This window comes from Polypterus senegalus, chromosome 6 (genome assembly GCF_016835505.1).
Source record: "Polypterus senegalus isolate Bchr_013 chromosome 6, ASM1683550v1, whole genome shotgun sequence".
NCBI lineage: Eukaryota > Metazoa > Chordata > Cladistia > Polypteriformes > Polypteridae > Polypterus > Polypterus senegalus.
In genome coordinates this window covers 123,251,295-123,272,024 of record NC_053159.1, presented here as the reverse complement: position 1 = coordinate 123,272,024, position 20,730 = coordinate 123,251,295, and the positions used below count along the sequence as shown (strand labels likewise).

Genomic DNA, 20,730 nt, shown 5'->3' with positions numbered 1-20,730 from the left:
GGGTTTTGAAAAGAGATGGATATAAGAAGCAACTTTTCTAATGTACATGTGGACTTGGGTAAGCTGACAGAAGGAGGACCCTACTGGCCCAAGTACTGATGCTTTGGAATAAAAGATGATTGTATAAAGGCCACCTCAAACTGGACAATACTGAACTACCAATCACACAAGTCACGACTCTGTAGGACAACATCCTGAGCGGGAATGTCAAATGTCGGAAATCTGTCCCTTCATCAGATGCAATGGCTTTGATTTGTTTTAAGCCTGAGTTTGATCAAACACTCACATGTGCTTGGAACAACATCAAAAAAATAACAAGCGCTGAAGCAAGCCTGACTGAGACCTCTGCTGGTCTGGCACTCTGCTTTACTCCATGACCTCCAGTAATCAACCCGTCTTAAGTGCCCAGTTCATGCTGTGAGTACACTGATGAGGCAGCTTTGCCAAGATTGTCATTTCTCTCCACCAAGTAGACGGGACGGCGCAAACAGCGCAAGGTTTCCTCATAAGCTTTATGCCGAGGTGAGCCTGACTGAGAGGACATGTTCATGACATGAGAAACAAGGCGATACTAGTCTGGTCTGAAGCTGCTCCAGGTCCCAACATTTCTTCATTTTGGGCCTGAAACTGTTTTGTCTCAAACAAAATTTTAGAATTTTCTTGAACACACAGTATCCGTACATAGGGAACAGAACATGTGAGAATAATTAGATTTAATTTTAAAACAATTTAAAAATCCACAAACACAACAATAAAAATTGTAACGCCCTGCCTACATGTATTCATTTGTAGAATGCTGCATCTGCTCTCAAAGTTACTTTATTATTTGACTCGAGCACAAAAAGCAACCATTACTTGGCTTTTTAAGAAAAGTAAAAATTCGCATTTAAGAAAACGGGGTTTCTTTTTTGAAAGCAACATAACTAATTCCTTTTTGCTTGATTAGTTTTATGTGATATAAAAACAAACGATTTTCCTTGCAAATTATTTAAGAGGAATCATATTGTATGTGAAAAAGTGTGGCTCAAAGCAAACTGCCCCCCTAATGTCTAGTTGTCTAATAGACCCCCTAAATGACCCCAAGTCACGTGCTTTTGGAGGCTTGCCCTCTCTTTTTCACGCTACCGCCGTTTTTTTTTTTTTTGACAATTTTAGTTATTATTAACTAAGGCCAGTTTACAGTAAAAACATTCAGTTTGAAATGCATCTGTTCAATAAGATCACATTCACTTTTACAGATTTTCTTCAGTGTCCCCTTACAGACCAGTCGAAAGAGGGGGCAAACTGTCACAGTAAGCCTGCCGTTATGTGGCTGGCAGCAGATACACCAGCTAGCTATTTGGGGACAAGGACTTCCTCAGATGTCACTAAAGGTCTTCTATAAAATCACCTAGGTAGATTTCAAACCCACTTACTCAAGTGAAGAATTGCCAGAATTTCCGGATGGCATTAAACTCAAGCTGGCCATGAACGACACCGATGCAGGACACACTCATTCTCACCCGTGCTGGCTCCATTTAATCTAGCAGCACTGTGTTGGACTGTGTGAAGAAACCCGAAGAAATACGAGGAGAACACGGCAACACCACACAGATGTACCACAATCCTAAGTCTGAATGCTGGGTTGCAAAAATGCTACCCACAATTCCATGGTACAGGCTTTTCTTAAACAAGGTCCACTTCACAAGTCTAAGACCAGCCAGAAAAATCGCCCAACACTCCCACAACAGGAGAGATGAAGCTGTCCTCCCACTGCAGCAGCAAGAATAGTAAAAAACATTTAAAACTAAATAAACTTGTCACTAAGTAGCCCTGATAAATGATGCCACAGAATCACACGCTCATTTACAAAACGGAATTCAAGTTCAAGTAGTGCATTCAACACAGAAGCCATCATCTACGGAGTACAGACTCAGCCCACCACATGACTTAAGACTGGTCTGTAAAGCAATGGCCGAAATGTTAAAATGAAAATCCATTAACAATATAAATGTACTTCATCCTGCCACATTCCCCCTTCTTCTTTTGCTTCCTTACATGTCGACGTACATTTAATGTCAGTTGCTGGCGACGTCTCACGCACATGATCACACACTTGTAGGTACAACTCATTCTGGTCGTCCCAGCCTGCCTTTCCATGTATAACAAATTTCTATGGCTTTAATCCTGTTACTCAAAATGGTGCATACAGAGAGGTAGCACTGTGTGTATTAAAGATGGTGTCCACCACAGAAGGGCAGCAATCAGGCATGACCCCATAGGCATCGCAAAGACAGAACCCTTTCACTGGCTATTCAGTGGAAGCACTCCTAAGGCAGTAAAAAGGTTTTGGTCAAAGATGTATTGTTATGGAAAAAACAAAAATGGATGACAGTCAACAATGAGAGCTTTGGAGTAACCAACGGATTTCCCTGACACTCTGGCGTGCTCATTTTGGATTGTAATAGCAAGACAAATCATTACGAAGCCAAGCCTTCCACACCGAGTATCAAAATCAGAGCTAACACCAGTGAAGGCTCGCAGGGAAGGAGAAATTCTTCCTTACTTTTCAAAACTGCTTTACCGACAGCGTGGTGCTCTGGCCAAATCAATAGTGAAGTGCAACGTGATCACCGCTCCCGGCACCAGGACACCTCCAAAATGAACATCCAGGAAAGGAAGTCTGGGCATCCCATGAGAACATCCTTCACAGTAAGAGCATCCACATTGAAAGAGCTGTACTTGTTTTGTCTTTTTTTTTTTTTGCTTGGAAAGTATTCTTCTAAAAGGCAGTTTAGACATTTAGACATTCATGATACAGGAGACCTGCAGCTGTGCACAGTAAAGCAACACGCACTCTTGCAAGATCAAATTAAGACTTGCGGCTGATTTTGAGACTTTCCAATCCATTTGCTTCTACTCTTCTATGCATATTACTTACCAATACTTGCTACTTGGCAGGCAGCTTAAAAGTATTGTTTAATTGTCAAGAGGGCAATAGAAGGAAAACAAAGAATTACATGATTGTGCCCCTCTGAATAAATCTAAGTTCCTGATTTGTAAAGATTCGATAAAAAAAATCCCAGTTGATGGATCACATTGGATAGAAAATAAAATAATCCTTAAATAAGACATACATTGCATATAAAAAGTAAACTCTTGTTTTTATCATGACTATAATACAGTTACACTGCCTCATAGCATTCCAAGTGAAATCCCTTTTTGCTGAAGCTCCGGATACTTTCTGTTCCAAAGTTCTGGTGGTTATGAGGGTGGCTGGTTCAGCCGCCCCCTCGCCCGTCCCCATCTCAAAAACTTTCTCTGACAGTTATGCTTTCTTTTTATTGAATTCTCATCAGGAAGCAAGGATGCACCCAGAGTAATACTGTAAAATTTCAAGCATTGAGTGAAAGCAATTCCTGGATAGAATTATAATTAATAAACAACAATCATCTATTGACATGAACAGCACATCATGTCAAGCCCATTTGCGGATGGACAGGCCAGCGTTATTACTGATTCCGTTTGCTGCTTAGCCAAGTTTTCTCTTCTGCTGGGAGATGATCAGCAATGTTGGAAACCTTCGGCGTAGCTTGTGATAGTCCATCAGAGGCAACACACGTCCCTGAAGAAACAGGTCCAAAAACAAATGCCTTCAGTCTGCAGTCAGTTTTATTTGTGTCTCCAAGAGAGGCTCTATATATTGGCTCTTCTCTGCTCACATGCTGTGCCAAGATGTTCATAGTTTTCCTTAAACATTTTCAGTTTGCTTTTGGTGTGCTGAATGTCAAAGATTCATACGGAGATGCTCTGGCCGTTTGGATAGAATAGGATACGCCTGCTTTTTGAAAGCCACAGAGCTTGTGCCCGTGGGGTGTCTGATAGGCAAAGGAGCAGAAGCTTCAGTACTTGAAGTCACATCCATCTGTTCAACCCCAGCAACTTCCATTGGGTACTGTATGGGTGACTGCACAACAGGACCCCCTCCAGCTACTGGGCTTCTCACCCAGCAATCCCCCACAGGACTGGAAAAACAGAAAACAATATGTTAAACCCGGAAACCTAATTCATCACTAGAATGTCTATTACAATTTGCTAAGTTCCAGCACCACAGTATTCTCCAGATGTTTCAGACCCTGTGGAAAAATAATTCAGACCATACAAGGTGCCCCTCTTAATCTGATACATCTGAAAAAGAACATTTTTAACCCAAACTTTTTATACTCATATTGAACGGAAATCAGTGAGGCCAACTAAAATTGATTATGTTACTGCTGAATTGACTAAAAAGTATTATAGATTTTTGTTAAAAATGTAAGGACATTCACGGAAATAAAATATCTCTATTATAAAAAAAAATCTTGGAAGGAGATGAGACGTGATTGTCTCAAGAGAAATTTTCACGTCCCGCGAGACGAGTCTTCGTGCCAAGAGATGTAACCACGCCTGGGGCCGGAAGCCCCACGAGACAAGAGCTTATGGAGAGAGATTTGAAAAAGTCCTGCCCACATAACCACGCACACGGTTCAATCATTTCTCAGTTGTGTGAATGCTATTGTCAAGACACATAAAGAAATGATATTCACTCACGGGCAATTATATGTTGCGTTGCCACGATGTAATTCCAAACATGGAATCAAAATTCCATGAAAAGGTAAAAGTGAAAAGAGATCAAATATATGGACATAGGTGATATGACAGAAGTGTGCCGTGCGAAATGAAGATCACGCGGCATGGCAGCAGGAAGAGCAAACCAGCAGTTGATCGAGCAAAGAGGAGGGTTAAAAAAAAAACTGTGTGTTCCCATCGTATCACCGTTTAAGAGGGGGTGTCGGAGGAGCAGCAGGGTCTCTTTGGGGTGCATTCAGCAAGCAGCAGAGATGTGAAGTAGCTGGTGCATAGCGCAGGCCTGAGGGACTGGCAAGCAAAGCGAGCAGGGGGCAAAGCCCACTAGTCATTATGAAAAACCAGCTTTGAAATCGCTGGTTTAGGGGACCCTTCAACATCACATTACAGCTTGTTATATATTGTATCAGCATCCTGCAGGAGGCCTCGAAATCAGACAGCTTCTGGCATATAACAAATATGACAAGTTACATTCATAGCGCTAGATAGGGGGCAGAGTTTGCTGAGCCAGGATGCCAACTGAGGTGACACCAATATCTTCACTTTGCAATGCCAGGCCAAGTTATAATTATGATGTGTAAAATACATACACTTTAGTTTAGGTACTGCAAAAATGCATCTATTACTCATTTACTCTTATGTAACAAGACTTTATCAAACACTTCTTTGGGTCTTCGTAACGCTTGCAAAGCAGCAGTAAAGTGTTTATTTATCTCTGCAATGTCACTTTGGAGGGGTCTGATGTGGCCTAATGGAGACTTATTTCTCTTGATACTACACATTTAGTATAAGACCTGTGAATCCTTCATATTTACAAGTCATTTCACCAGTATATCATTATGCTGCACAGCACTAAGATGAATAACCGATCTACTGATGTTTTATAAAGTGTGATGAAGAACAAAAGAAGTCCTTATTAAAGATTTGTTACGGGAGAGTAAATAAGTAGCAGAGGAATTTTTGCAGTACCTAAACTAAAGTGTACCCATTTGATGAGTAATGAAGACTGTGCTATCTCAGAAGAACAAGCAGAAGAAAATGGTTAATCTGCAACAAGAAGATACCAAGTCAATCTGGGAACTCCATTTACTTTGGCTGCCTAACCATTCATACATTTGGACACACACAAGTCTGAGCAAAGATGGCATCTGGGAAGTTAAACTTCTACACCACCTTTGTCATTGTTTGATTTTATACATAGATCTAAGGAGTTTAATCATTGTGTTTACATATTTATTCATTAAATTTTATAAGTTGGGTAAAATCTGTCTTTTTAGGATTCTCAGAGGCCATTAGAGTTTTACCCATAAATCAAATACATTTTCATTTGCACATTTGTTATATTGAAATTTACTTTAAATGACAAGCTGTCAGTACTACGAAAAGCAAAAGAGGAAAAGTAGTCATTTACAAGTAGTGAGTTTAACGAGACGGTAAAAATAACAGTCAGAAAAACAGTTACAATTGGGTAAATATATCTTAATTGTATTTTCTGAGCAAGTGCATAACAATATCAAGGTAACAAAAAGATGTTAAACATACTGTATATACAATCTGCTCCACAGTTTAAAAACAAACAATTCAGACGTGATTAAAGTGCACATTGCACACATTGGCTTACATTTTAAACACCATGTAGAAAAGACAATACTTTTATTTATATATAAATTTAACATGCGATTAATTTTCAAATGTTTATGTTATTTACTTAAGCATGCTGGCTCCGGTGCAATCAATCCAATGGTTTTCAAACTGGGGGGTTTGCTGCCTGGCAAGGTTGACATTATAAATCAATTTCAGTTTTTAAGATTGTCTTTAAATCACCTAGTTTTTAAATAAACATATATGTAACTGAAAGGTTTTTAGATATTACATAAAACTAATGATATATAAATGTAATTATGCATGAGAACAGCAGTTGGTAGACAAACCGCTGTCTGGTGGCAAGAGAGGAAACAACAAAAGAGTAAAAAGCAACGTGAGATATAAAACACACAATCAACTGTCACTGCTGACGATTACATACAAACTGTACAGTATATATATATATATACACATACATACATACATACATACACATTGATTAAATATTTTAGAACACCTCCACTTTTATATTGCTTTTTAAAATTAACGCAGTTTGTTCATTACTTACAAACCTCTGTACAAAAGCAGCACTGGAATAACCTGTGTTCCTATACCCTCGGTACATTGCTATCTTAATGTGAGAAAAAGGCAATCAAAGACGACAGACAGACAGACAATTCTAGGCTTTAAATTTGGAGTTCTTCTATTTTAGGGAAACTGCAAAAAATGCCAAGGTGTCAATAAATAAAGTTTCCTACGCTATAAAAAGGAACTGAATACAAAACTGTGACAGGAACAGAATCTGACTCCAAGTTTCTGAATTAACAGCGTGTGTGACGGGTGCCACAGAGGACAACAGCTCCAAGCGCAGCTTTCTCCAGTGAAATAACTAACACTGCGTTTAAGACAAAGCTTACTAGTGTAGTTGTTTGCTAACCTGACACGTGCCAGGAACATGCGTGTCCCATTAATGAGCTGTATGAATTTTACTAAGCTACACGCACAACTGAACTACGCTATCGTCTTTTATGAGCTGTGGACTTTGGTGCCTTTTATCAGCAATTAATAAAAACATTTAAGGCTGAAGTCCTAAAAGAAGAAGATATGAAGATATGAATGAAGATAACGATTAGGGGGCATTTTGTGATATAATACAACAAAAGGAAATCCTAGTCATGAAAATAGTTGCACCCTAGTAACATACAAAGCTTTGGTCAATTCTAACCTATAATCAATTTTAGCATGTGAATTTTGAATAGTTATAATTTACTAAGTTATTACATAGTTGGTTACTCCTAGTTCTATTTTTCTTTGAAATGACTAGTAAGAAAACACAATAAAAACAGCTTTAATTTAAAACATTCAAGTAGAATAGAGTTCAATAGAGTTCAAGTAGAAAGTAGGGTTGCCTGCCACTGGAAAGAATACGCAAGTTAAAAATAGCTTATCAATTGATAACGAAAGAAATGAAAACTGAAATTGACTTAGTTCATGTTTTATTGTAAACCAGTTTTTCATATTTTAAGATCCAGTAATTACAAATTGAGAAGCTTCTCTTACTCCAAATGACTGTGATAGGTGGCATAAGTGACAGTACAACGTGCCAGTTTTGAACAGATTAAACTTTGTCTGGATTTAGTTGTTTAACTCCAGAAGTGTGCAGGCTTCAGATATTAGTTATACTCTTACACTTTTGCCAAATTTTCTCAGCAAACGACTTAAAGAAACTGTGTTCCTCAGAAGTGTTTTTTTGTCAAGGGTTAATATTAATAGTTTAATAGTTCCAGAAGCATACACACTGTTGACATTCAAAGCAATCATTTTAGAGTTCACCCCTCCAGCTAGCTGCATATCTGAATGTACTCAGAATGTGGGGCTAAGTGCAGAGATAAAAGTCTTCTGCTAATGAAACAGTAAATTACACTCACTAGTACAACAAAACAGCATGAATAAAAAAGGTGAAATAAACAACCCTAAATCCACATTTTACTTCAAGCACGATGTGCAATGTGAAAGGTTAAGTTTACTTTAAACAAAACATTGAGCATTAGACACTCCAAATGATCCCAACTCTACATGTGGGCACCCTGCAATGGCCGAACACGCAGGACAGGATCCATCAGCACAGCTGGTGCTCCTACCACAGACCCTAAGCAGAACACCACCAAGGAGAAGGCACCAGTCTATCACAAAGCACACACACACTACCTCAAACTGGGACTCATGTACAGTGGCCAATTAACCCAAAACAAACATCTTTGAGATTGTGGGAACAAAACTGAAGTAACTCTAGGAAAACCTTCACAGACACGGAGAGAATGTGCATGTTTCACAATGGCAACAACCAGGGGTAACTTTTAAACTCAGGACACACAGTGACAAATCCAATTTCAATAGACACACAAGGCGCTTTTGTATTATATTGCACTTGCATGATAACTAGTTACCTAATTAGCTTCCATTCATCCATTTTACATCTCCATAGCAAACATCACTGGGTAGAAACTCAGACAGGATGCCAGGTCATAAATCACACCAATGCAACCTACACTCTCTCAGTCAGGGCCAGTAAACCTAAGACATATCTATTTTTGAGATGCAGGAGGAACCCAGAGCACAAAGCGAAAATGTATGTATAAAAGGGAAGAACTTGTAAACTTCACACATTCATTCAGTCACCTGGCTATGAATCAAAACCTGGTCCCCTGAGCTGGGAGGAAGCAGTGCTAAATGCTGCACCATTATACCTAAATAGCAACAGAGTTAAAGAACAAAAGGACAATCTAGTTATGGCAGTGACTTAGCCATTACATTCACTACTTACTTTCGTCTTTCAGCCTAATTGATTCGTACCTGACAAGTGTCCGTGGGCTTCCTATATTTCTTCGTGGTGATCGAATTTTTGGCTCAAAAGAAAATTTTTCTTTTACATTTTCCAGCACCGAAGGAGCTACATAAGTAAACCCCTGGAAAAAGAAAGGAGGAAAATATACTTTCAGAATAAAAAAATAAAATTAGATTAACATAAATGTCCATATTAAAACAAACCAAGTTAGTATAAATAAACAAAATATGCAATTGGAAAATTGACACTGCCCATAATAGAAGGAGATTTCTCCATATTAACAAACATACAGTATTTCTAGGCTTACGGGCACTAAGTCATGTGCACTTAGCATCAGTGCCTCTAGTCAAATTCAGAATTGAGCTTCTGCATGCACACTTCAGTATACAAGAGTGAAGTTAAGTCAACTATCCCTTTTCCTTAACCTTCTTAAGGCCTTGTTCACACGGGCGTTAAGTTTTTGGATAAACGAACTTGCTCTGAACGTCCTAGACGTTTATGTTGCATTTTGTGGTGGCGATCGATTGACTTTTACACCGGCGTTCGTTTGTCTCTGTCTAACGCCAGCCTGCAGCCCAAATTGTAGTTTGTGTGTTAACCTGTGGAGGCAGTGTCGGGAACTGGATATGAAAGCCCTTGTCGTTTTATTTGAGGTGCCTCCTTTCAATATGGACCATTTTGCTATGTTAGATATTAATCTTCTTGTTTTAAAAATACTCGTAATACGGCGACGTAGGGAGAGAAAAATCGCCGCCGCTACTAGGTTCATCCTCTGACTGCACAACGCCGGGTTAAAGGAAGTTTTTGTGCTTTATGAAGAAATGCAAAATTTCCGCAAGTTTTTAATTTACAGTCGGATGTCGGTTTCCACTTTTGATTGTCTGCTGCAGCTGGTGCAATGCCACATTGCACGCCGATCAACCAATATGCGACTTGGTGTTAGCCCCGAAGAGAGACTACTGGTCACTTTCAGGTAAGGAAACAGTAGTCGAGTGTGCGCTTACACCGGTGTTATGCACCGAAATGCCCCCCCTACATAATCGTTATCAAATATTATATTAGAACATAAATGAATAGGTTCATGGTTTACAAATTACATGAGACAATAAAATAAAATAAGCAACATGAAAATGTATATGTTGTATATGAAAACATAAAAATATTAATATTTTTTCATATACAACATGTAAACTTATATATATCCGGTCCTCCGAAGCGTAAAATAAACGTGCAGAAAACGAACTAGAAGCGGTTTCCTTGCGCTCGCTGGGTTTTGAACGCCAAGAAAAGCTGCATGCAACGCTTTTTGATGCCGATAAACGTGCTGCCGGACAAACGACGTCACCAAAGCCCGTGTGAACACTCTCATTGACTCCTACGTAGAAAACACTCGGCGCTTGATCCGCGCTCACCGGACGCTACGAACGCAAAAAAAATGCTTGATTTTAACGCCCGTGTGAACAAGGCCTAAAACACTGAATTTTACCAGGAAGACTTGATTGGCACTTTCACTCAGCGTTGAGTCATCTGGGCTATCCACAGGAGTCTGACTTGTAAACTTCGAGTCAAACTGGCTCACATCATCGGCTGATTGCTGTTAACAAAGGGACAGATAGCAGAAAATAACTGGGATGAAGTACAACACATGAAAAAATATATTGAAACAACCTTGAGAGTTGCAATTTTTTTCAGGTTTTAAAAACAAACTAACCAAGCTAATTTACTTTGATGCAAACAAGTTAAAAATAGAGAAGACAAAACATCATTCCATAAAGGGCTGTAATTAGCTAAGTTTTGCTGTATATGCTAAATCCTGGTTTAAAGTAAAAGCCTAAGTTACTACTAACAGGAAACTCGGGTGAGCAGGCTGCTTGTTAAAAGACACAGAAATCTGCAGACAGAAGCAAATCATAAGAATAGGATTTGAAATTTGTTTGAGTTGTTTCAAAACTAAATTAAAGGCTCTGCTGTATATCCCCTTTCACCATATTTGATCTTTTGCACTTACCAGTTCACAAAATGTTGCTGAAAATGTGAACCAAATCCAAATGCACAATGACATAACAGACATGCTTCTGGAATTGGAAATGCAAGCAACAAGCAAGAGATATTTTAAAAGAACAAATCCACTAATACAGAAAGTGTGGTGTGATGGGAAAAATGAACTTTAAACCTCCTCCTGTAAATCACCTTGTGCTTCAGCCCGATATACAACAATAATAATAATAATTCAAACAACCTGCCTATTCCTAGAAAATCAACATATTAAAAAATAATAATTCTTACAAATGATTGCAAATTCATGTGTTAAAATGCAAAATCTTCTTGTGAGCAGGAGAGAGTTCACTCCTTGTTGGTAACAAAATAGTTATATGTTGAGCTTTAACACAAAAATATTGTAGCTACATTGTCATTCAGGCATCTTTTCTTTATTTAAATTCAGTAATGCTCAAAGATGTATGTATTTCATTTCAATCAACATCAACACGGCAAATACAAGACACATAACACAATGATAAGCCTGGAAATGTATCTGTGCTACGCTCATCCACTCAATTATGGTTGTAATAAGCAAAACTCCCTTAATAACTGAGAGCAAAATTAGCGACAGAGACTTTGAAGAAACAAGGCTAAAACTAATTAGAGATGTTAATGCTTAACTACCGTTTAAATAACTTGTGTTAAGAGTCTAAATCAATAATCGTATCAATTAAACTATTAATTTTAATTTGCATGTGGAAATATTATTGCTTCTCTTCTCTGAAACAGCTGATAGAGACGTACTCAGTAGTTACAAGCTGCATTATTTAACATCCAGGAGTAGATAAACAAAAAAAATAATGATAAATATAGCATGTCTTGGGAGAACTTTGAGCAAAAGTTGATGAAATTGGCTCAAAACACGATAATATTATGCAGACACACAAAACAAGAAGAATAACGAGATTACAACATACAAAATAAGCATGCAGCTTGTGAAGCCAGACTGTAGCAAACTACCACAGAGGCAACACTAACAAGGGAGAACTGTAAATGACCTGCAGTCGAGGCTGCAAAATTAAAACAGTGCAGACAGAAAAGTAGTAAAAAAACATAACATCTAGTTATGCAACCTGCCAAGATTCTTTTTCAAATTTTAGAAATGCGGGCACATTAAAGATATTCCAAATCTCAAATTTGGCACCTGGACAAAATCAACAACCACTTAGACAATTTATTTTAATTTATTATTTATTTTATTTTAACTCCATCCATCCATTATCCAACCCGTATATCCTAACTGCAGGGTCATGGGGATCTGCTGCAGCCAATCCCAGCCAACACAGGGCACAAGGCAGGAAACAAAGCCCGGGCAGGGCAGGGCACACACACACCCCCCCACTAGGGACAATTTAGGATCGCCAATGCACATAATCTGCATGTCTTTGGACTGTGGGAGGAAACCCACGCAGACACGGGGAGAGCATGCAAACTACACGCAGGGAGGACCCGAGCAGCGCTACCACTGCGCCACCATGCCACCCATTTTATTTTAAATTTTTTAAGAAAATTAAATGTGTTTTTATTAATAAATAAATTTGATATCAAAAATACCTCATCCACAGTTTAAAGAGATTTAAACAGTAAATACTAGAATAATCTTACATTGTTGCAAAACAAAGACAGAAACAATATTATTAACTAAAAAGCATCTATAGTTTTTTTTTTTAATAAAAGGAGTATGAATGCTATTATAGAAAAGGCTTAAAGAAATATTCCTTTAGTAAAGCCTACCAAAGTTGGTTTAAATGGAGGTTCCACCTTTCGGGCGAGCAGTTCTTCCCAGTTGATGTGTCTGAAAAAGGGGTGAGTCTATAAAGATAAGAGCAGTGGGAATAAAAGCTGAAAAAGCATCAACCAAACCAAGAGAGACACATTCCTGGAAAGGTACGCTTACCTGAACTTCAGTTGCATCCCCTGGTCCAGCTCCAAGTCGAGATGATGCATTTCTTTTTAGCAGCTACAGCATGACAAATAATAAAGAGGGGATTCATAATACAGTGATCTGGTACAGTGTTTCCTAAATTCAGTCCTAGAAGTCCATTGTGCTTTCTGATTTTCATTCCAACTACTTGGCTCTCATTCTCATTTGTAAAGTACTTAAAGGTTAATTTAGGGAAAAGTTTTCAAAACACTGGCTTAGTGATTCCCTTTATGGTCTGCATAGTTTATTTGAGAAGTATTTTTTTTGTAAATAGTTTTATTTACTTTGAAAATTACCAAATCACAAACACCTGTGAACACAACAATGTTATACAAAGGAGTTGTTAGTTAATATCATATCCTCATTACCAAGTGGAAGCTTTAATAACCGACACTGTCACTGAAACAGAATATAAATTCTTGAACAAAAAGTACACTTTACAAAAACTAACCAGCTTCTGTGAATAAAACTCAAATACTCTGCAAAATTCTAAAGTAATATAACACAAACTTAGATGCAGAAAGAACAAATAACATTTAAAATCAAAATTACACAGTTATGGTTATAAGCAAAGAGCTGGTATCTGATTAAATAAGTTAGCTGAAACTAAAACCAGAAAGCACAGTAAATGTTCAGGAATCAGTCTGAGAAACACTGACATAAAGGATTGCAAAAACCCTCAGTTGGACTCACCTTTTTGAGCAGGTCCCTGGCTTCTTGAGTGAGGTAGGGTGGAAGATTAAGTTTACATTTTAGAATCTTGTCAATTGTCTTCTTTCTGTTTTCACCAGTGAATGGTGGCTGCAATTAAATTGTATTATCTTATATTAAACATACAAAATAATGTCAACAGCTGTGAAATAAAATACATACTTTGCCCCCATTAGAACCAATTATGTTACTAGTAAACTTTATTAAATTACCACTGTGATGCGAATATTGGTGCCAGTTGTGGTGGTACCACCACCTTAGAAACAGTTGCCCTTTTCTGAATTTCATAGGTTAAAGTTTTTAGAGTTTATAATGCAAGACCCACAGAGGACAGGAGATGATCTTGGAAGAACTTCAGGGTCAACAGTGTATCAGGGAACTCCTGGGCATACCTGCTAGGACTCTCCCTTAGTGGCCACAGGCATGTCTCAGCAACTCCAGCCTCTACAAATCTGGCCAAAAGTTTTGGCAGTGACACAAATGTTGTGTTTTGCAAAATATGCAGCTTCAGTTTTTGTAGTGGCAATTCATATTGTTTTTATGTTATTGTGCAGAATGATCATATACATATTAATTAATTGCAAAGACCTTTATTAGCAAAAAAAGTTCACCCAAGTATCACAAAATATCCCATTTACACTTATTTTGGCACTGGAACAAAAAGTGTCCAGCAAGCATCAGGACTGTCACCTCCTTAGGAGTAAGCTACAGAATCGTGTTGCCACCAGAGACAAAGCTTGCTCAGATTTGGCAGCAGATGGGTGTGAGTGGATCTGCATGCACAGTGAGGAAAAGACTTTCGGACAGCAGCCTTGTGTCAAGAAAGGAAGCAAACAAACCACTTCTTTACAAGGAAAACATCAAGAACAGACTGATATTATGCAGGAAGTACAAGGCCTGGACAGCACAAGACTGGTGCAAAGTTAGTTTTTCAGAAGAATCCATCTTCCGACTGTTTGGGACATCTCATCTGGAAAATAGATTATACAGAGAAGGACAAGGTGAATGCTACGATGATTCCTGTGTCATGCCAACAGTGAAGCATCCTGAGACGATCCATGTGTGGGGTTGCTTCTTATCCAAGGGAGTGGGCCCACTCAAAATTGCAAGAACACTGCCATAAATAAAAAATGGTATCAAAATGTCCTCTAAGAGCAACTTCTTACAACAATCCAGGTGCAATCTGGTGATGATCTCTGTATTTTCCAGCATGATGGAGCACCATGCCACAAGGCAAAAGTTATAACAAAGTGGCTCAGAGATCATAACATTGAAAATTTGGACTTGTGTCAAGGAAACTCCCCATATCTTAATCTCACTGAGAACCTGTGGTTAATTCCCAAAAAGCAGGTGAACAAGCAGAAGCCCACAAATCGTGATCAATTCCAAGCACCAGAAAGGCAAGAAAGGATTACCATCAGTCAGGATTCGACCCAGAAGCTGCTATCCCGCATGCAAGAACAAACTGCACAAGTTATGAAGGGTCAACACTGTAAATGTTGTCTCTTTACATAAATGTGACACATTTGCCAATAAAAGCTTTTGAAATGTTTATACTTGTTCTTCAGTATACCATAAAAACATGTATATATTTAAAAAAAAAACAAAAATCTAAAAATGCAGAAACAGCAAAGTTTGTAAAACACAACAATTGCATCACTGCCCAAACTTTTGCCACTTCAGTACATCCTCTTAAAGGGTCAGGTGAATCTTAAGTCACCTATCTATTGTATAGGGTAGCCTGTCTGCTTCCACCATTAATCTGCGTGGCTCTTATGCACTTTGCAGATTGCATAAGGTGTAATTATCTCTTGGGTGTCTATTATTATAATTACATATAATATTTTATATTATATAAAATTGCCAATGACTTAGCCCAATGGCTTCTAATGGTCCTAACTACTGCCTTCCATCAGTTGCATTCCCTACTAAGTCCTCTTACACAAGGGATACAGATTTTGAAGGCCAACCCATTACATCAGTCAATTCAAAGCCAATGGTTACTGATCAAATAGGAATTGGATATGCAGTTCGTGGTCAGTTCAGTTCACTCCCTCATATCACCTCATGAAACGTCTTAGATCCTGTGAACCTGGCCATTTCCGTATTAAACACTCTTTATACAACTTATTTATTACATTTTACTATTTTTTACTATGGTTAATTACTCTCTGTAATGTAAAATAATTAGGTCTATTATGCATATGTAACAATTCCCATGAAAATAACAATCTGTTTAAATTGTACATCCGCTTCCCCATATGCAAGCGGCCAGGGGTTGGCGAGCGAAGCGAGCATGGGAAAGAGCCCCCTAGTTACATTAAAATGTACATGTGTAAACAGGTCAATGTTAATTTCTTTATCATTTTTATTTATTGTTGTTTTTACTGTTGCATGACCTTGCATTTAATCTTGTTTATCTGAATTGCAAATCTTGATTGCTTTGTAACGCTTCTTGTGACAGTATACTCCTATAAAATCTAAAATAAGACTGATGCTTACAAGCTTTAGATAATTATTTTTAACTTTTTGTTACAACATTTAAAATCTGCTAAACTACATTCTGAATTTACAACAGAATAATAAATTAAAATGTTCACACAGATAGCCATGGGCATATTTTAGTAATGATTATTGCTCAGTGAGTACAACATACTTCAACCATTTCAAGATATAATAACCCCAGTGTAGAACTGGACACATTTAGTTAAGAACTGACTTACACATTTCAAATTCCATGCAAACATCTATCTTTTCTTGAAGGAAGAATCCATTAAAAACCTCTGTGCTCTCTGCTTAAGAGTAGATGTGCTCTTTCATAGCATTTCTACATGTCATGCTACATTGACTTAAGCGACTTTAGTTAGATTTTGCTGCTTTGTTAAATGCACATACATGCCTGATTGCACTCGGTATTCCCTGCAGTTTTCACAGCATGGTGCTAGTTCAGATGCTGTTGCATTCTAAATCTCATGATAGAAAACATTACCTATCTATACAGTACAATGTAAAACAATACCATAAACATTTTAAATCATTTTCAAATATACTTCTGATGCCCAGAAACACAAACCTGTTCTTTGCAACAATTCACTATTTCATAATCAGCCCAATCAGCCATTTAATGGCACATTCTTAAGTTAAAGACATGGAGTAGTTGCACACTGTAGTTGTAACTATACATAAATATTAAAAGTGCAACAGATATCATGGATCAAGGCAAGTAAGAGAGATCCACACAGTATTTTGTTTTCTACAATTCTGGAACTTGCAGGTAATTTTATCCACAAATTATGGAAGGAATCAGAATTTTACTAATTCTCAAAAACTATATTGCCAGGAGTCTATTGAACTCAGTATATCATTGAAATCACAGGCAGATGCCTTTTATGAGCAGTTTATATTGAAGATTTTCAAAACTACATCATTACGTGCTTTAGTGTTTGTGATTGTGTTACTTCAGCTACTTTAAAAATTAAAATTGTACTTTATAGTAATTTATCCATCCCTCTTGCTATCATTCTTATCTAGGGTAGGGTTATGGGGCAGCTGGAGAATTATTGGCAGGAACAATCTATTGGTAAAGCATGTACTCCTATTCATTTTTGTAATATGTGTACAATCTATGCAATACATTGATAACGCAGTGTGTAAGTGAAAATGAAACATACCTCCTAATCTGTCACTCAAAGCTGTACAAGTTTAAGAATTAATGTGATATTCAGACATGTAAAAAAATAAAGTTTATATTCATAAATGTTAAACTATTTATTAAAACATAATAAATATATTTAAATAAAGTATTCACTGTTGGTGCTCATTTGCCTAATGAAGCCGCTTTCTGTTCTTGGCTAAATAAGTGGAGGCCAGAGGGGTCTTCTGCAGCTGTGACCCTTCCACTTCAAAGAATGATGAGCTGTGCCTTCAGAATGGCCTCTGCAATTAACTGTTGTGAAGAGCTATTATTTGAGTAGTTGTTATTTTTCTGTTAGTTTGAGTACATATGAACTTTCTTCCATTACTAAGTAATTAACAAAACTTTCCTTCCCCCACAGAACCAATGCTCACTAGATATTTTTGCTTATTAAAATGTTCTCTGCAAACTCTAGGAACCCAGTATATAAAAATACCAGCAAGGCAACAGTTTCTGAGAGCCAGAAATATCACATCTGGCACCAATAACCACATAATGGCAAAAGTCACTTTGATCATTTTCCTTGACATTCTGATATTTTTTTGAACAATAATGTATATACACACACCCACATTTTGATTTGCAATGACATGACTGACCGTTTAGACACAGGTGTATTCATAATACAGTAGCCATTGACTGTATAAGGCCAGGTACACTTAATGTGACTTTTGTGGAGGAAAGGAATGCAACCTGTGACAGGGAATAGTGTATCTTCATCCAGTTTCAATGTAAGTGAATGTAGTGCTCCTATAAACAAGGAAACAACTTGGGCAAAATAGTATTACATTTGAAAAACATAAAATGTGCTGAAGTACTTTTTTAAAATTCAAATATAAATATGTTATATTTATAATTTATATATATAGTAAACCCTCGTTTATCGCAGTTAATCCGTTCCAGACTCTACAGCAATAAATGAATTTCCACGAAGTAGGATTCTTTATTTATAAATTGAATATTTTCACAGTTAGAGCATAGAAAACCTGTTTACGACCTTCTAAATACGTTTTTTAACATTATTAGAGCCCTCTAGACATGAAATAACACCCTTTAGTCAAAAGTTTAAACTGTGCTCCATGACAAGACGGAGATGACAGTTCCGTCTCACAATTAAAAGATGCAAACATATCTTCCTTTTCAAAAGAGTGTGCGTCATGAGCAGAGAATGTCAGAGAGAGAAAAGCAAACAATCAAAAATCAATAGGGCAGTTCGGGCTTTTAAGTATGCGAAGCACCGCTGGACAAAGCAGCTGCAAGGAAAGGAGCAATGTGAAGGTAGTCTTTCAGCATTTTTTAGAGGACCGTCCGTATCTTCCAGGCCAGTGTGCGAACAGCCCCTCTGCTCACACCCTCTCTGTCAGGAGCAGAGAATGTCAGAGACAGTGAGAGAGGCAGAGAAAGGCAAACAAACAAAAAACAATACGTGTCGTTCGGGTTTTCAAGTATGTGAAGCACCGCGCGGGGAGCATATCGTATATAATTGAGGAGTTTTATTTAATATGTAATACGTGCTCTGATTGGGTAGCTTCTCAGCCATCCACCAATAGCGTCCCTTGTATGAAATCAACTGGGAAAACCAACTGAGGAAGCATGTACCATAAATTAAAAGACCCATTGTCCGCAGAAATCCGCGAACCAGCAAAAAATCCGTGATATATATTTAGATGTGCTTACATTTAAAATCCGCGATGGAGTGAAGCCGCGAAAGTCAAAGCTTGATATGGCGAGGGATCACTGTTAATATGTTAAGTGTACATTTAATCAATTCAACAACACACCATCATATAGGTTTATGTTTTCTAAAAATATGATGATGAAGGTAGTTTGTGAATATGTCAACATCTGATTTACAGTACTAACAAAGAACTATGATATACCATTGTAAAACAGTTATTACAAGCCTATACAATAGTAAAGAACATCTTAAATCAGACAGAAGAGCTCTATGAATTCTAGACTATAAACATTTTCGAGCTAATACAAAATAATAAATAACCCTAATATTAAGGATTCCTTTATACAACCATTGACATAATTACGTAAATAACCAAGAAACAAAGCTAAAAAGTTTTGAATGTGCTTACATTCTTAGTGCACTTATCTTTGGCCTTGACTTTTGAGTCATTGAAGCAATTAATTGTTTTATTTCACACCTTCCATATTTATTAGTAAAATTAATTGCTATAAAATCTTAAAACAGTTGCACAGCTAACTGTGACATAGCATGCACTGTGAAGTTTGCACCTACTGCTCCAGTCAGCATGTCATACATTAAGGCTCCTAAGCTCCACCAATCAACAGCTCTGTTGTGCCCACTCCGCATTAAGATTTCTGGTGCCCTGGAAACAAAAGAGTATTATTCAAATATAGTGTAGCAACAATTAATAGAAACATTAAAGTATGAAAACTTTCCTCAAAGAGTTCATGTCTTAATGAAATGTGAGGTTATATATATTTTTTCATGAAGTTTGATAAAATTAGTAAGGAAGCATGCATGTTTAAGTTTCCTATGTTCGTGCAGAAAGAGAACAAAGAAAATAATTCTGACAAAAGATAGCACATCATCAAGCTCTTTTGAAGAGATTTGCTAAAAACAGTGAATACTTGAGGGAACATCAAGTGAAGCCATAAAATCTAATGGTTTCTTGGTTGCTGATTTCAATACATTTTATTCAGTGTTTTTCTTTACAATTCTTTAACTCTGCTTCATTATTTTTACAAGGTAAAAGTGAAAAGACTGAAATTTTATACTGTAATAGATTCTTTTCAGACATGGATATCAAATAATAAACAAATTAATGATTCATTTAACCTGCAAATGTTAAAAATAACCAAAAACAACAAACTTTACATATCTCAGCCAATTACTTACATGTATTCAATTGTACCACAAAAAGTATGGGTCACAGTTCCGTCATGTATTGATTCCTTACAGAGACCAAAGTCTGTGAGTTTTACATGCCCTGAAATAAACACATACATTTCTATTCTAATAAAATGAAAGGAATTATGTGCAAATCTGCAAATTCCTATGTCACATGTAAGTTACTTATAGAAAATATTAATGTTTAGTCAGTGTCTTTGCATAACAACTGTATATTTTTCACAAATGAACATAAAAAAATAAAATAAATAAAAAATAAAACTAACAAAGATTACTTTTAACTTGATACAGGGTGTGTTATAAGTTTCAAAAAATTCCAATTCCAACTTGCAGAGATACTTATGACCATTATTTACAATGACTGCATATAAAAGTAAAAATGTAACAGATCTGGTTTAAATCAAGCCAATTTCCCCCTGTTAATGAAAGTAACTGTATGT

The 20,730-nt window shown here is 37.2% G+C and overlaps 1 protein-coding gene across 1 annotated transcript in view; it reads right to left on the bottom strand.

Annotated features, from left to right (window-relative positions):
• Positions 1–2,724: 2,724 nt before the first annotated feature.
• The window catches only part of LOC120531529 (ribosomal protein S6 kinase beta-1), a 56,302-nt gene continuing 38,296 nt past the window's right edge, over positions 2,725–20,730 (bottom strand). The window contains exons 8-15 of the mRNA XM_039757017.1: positions 20,279–20,369; positions 19,655–19,745; positions 13,692–13,799; positions 12,972–13,034; positions 12,809–12,886; positions 10,521–10,628; positions 9,043–9,155; positions 2,725–4,004 (exon numbers count right to left, since the gene is read on the bottom strand). Of these exons, the coding sequence (XP_039612951.1) occupies positions 3,767–4,004; positions 9,043–9,155; positions 10,521–10,628; positions 12,809–12,886; positions 12,972–13,034; positions 13,692–13,799; positions 19,655–19,745; positions 20,279–20,369 (890 nt within the window). The 3' untranslated portion in view covers positions 2,725–3,766. The remainder of the gene's footprint in view (positions 4,005–9,042; positions 9,156–10,520; positions 10,629–12,808; positions 12,887–12,971; positions 13,035–13,691; positions 13,800–19,654; positions 19,746–20,278; positions 20,370–20,730) is intronic.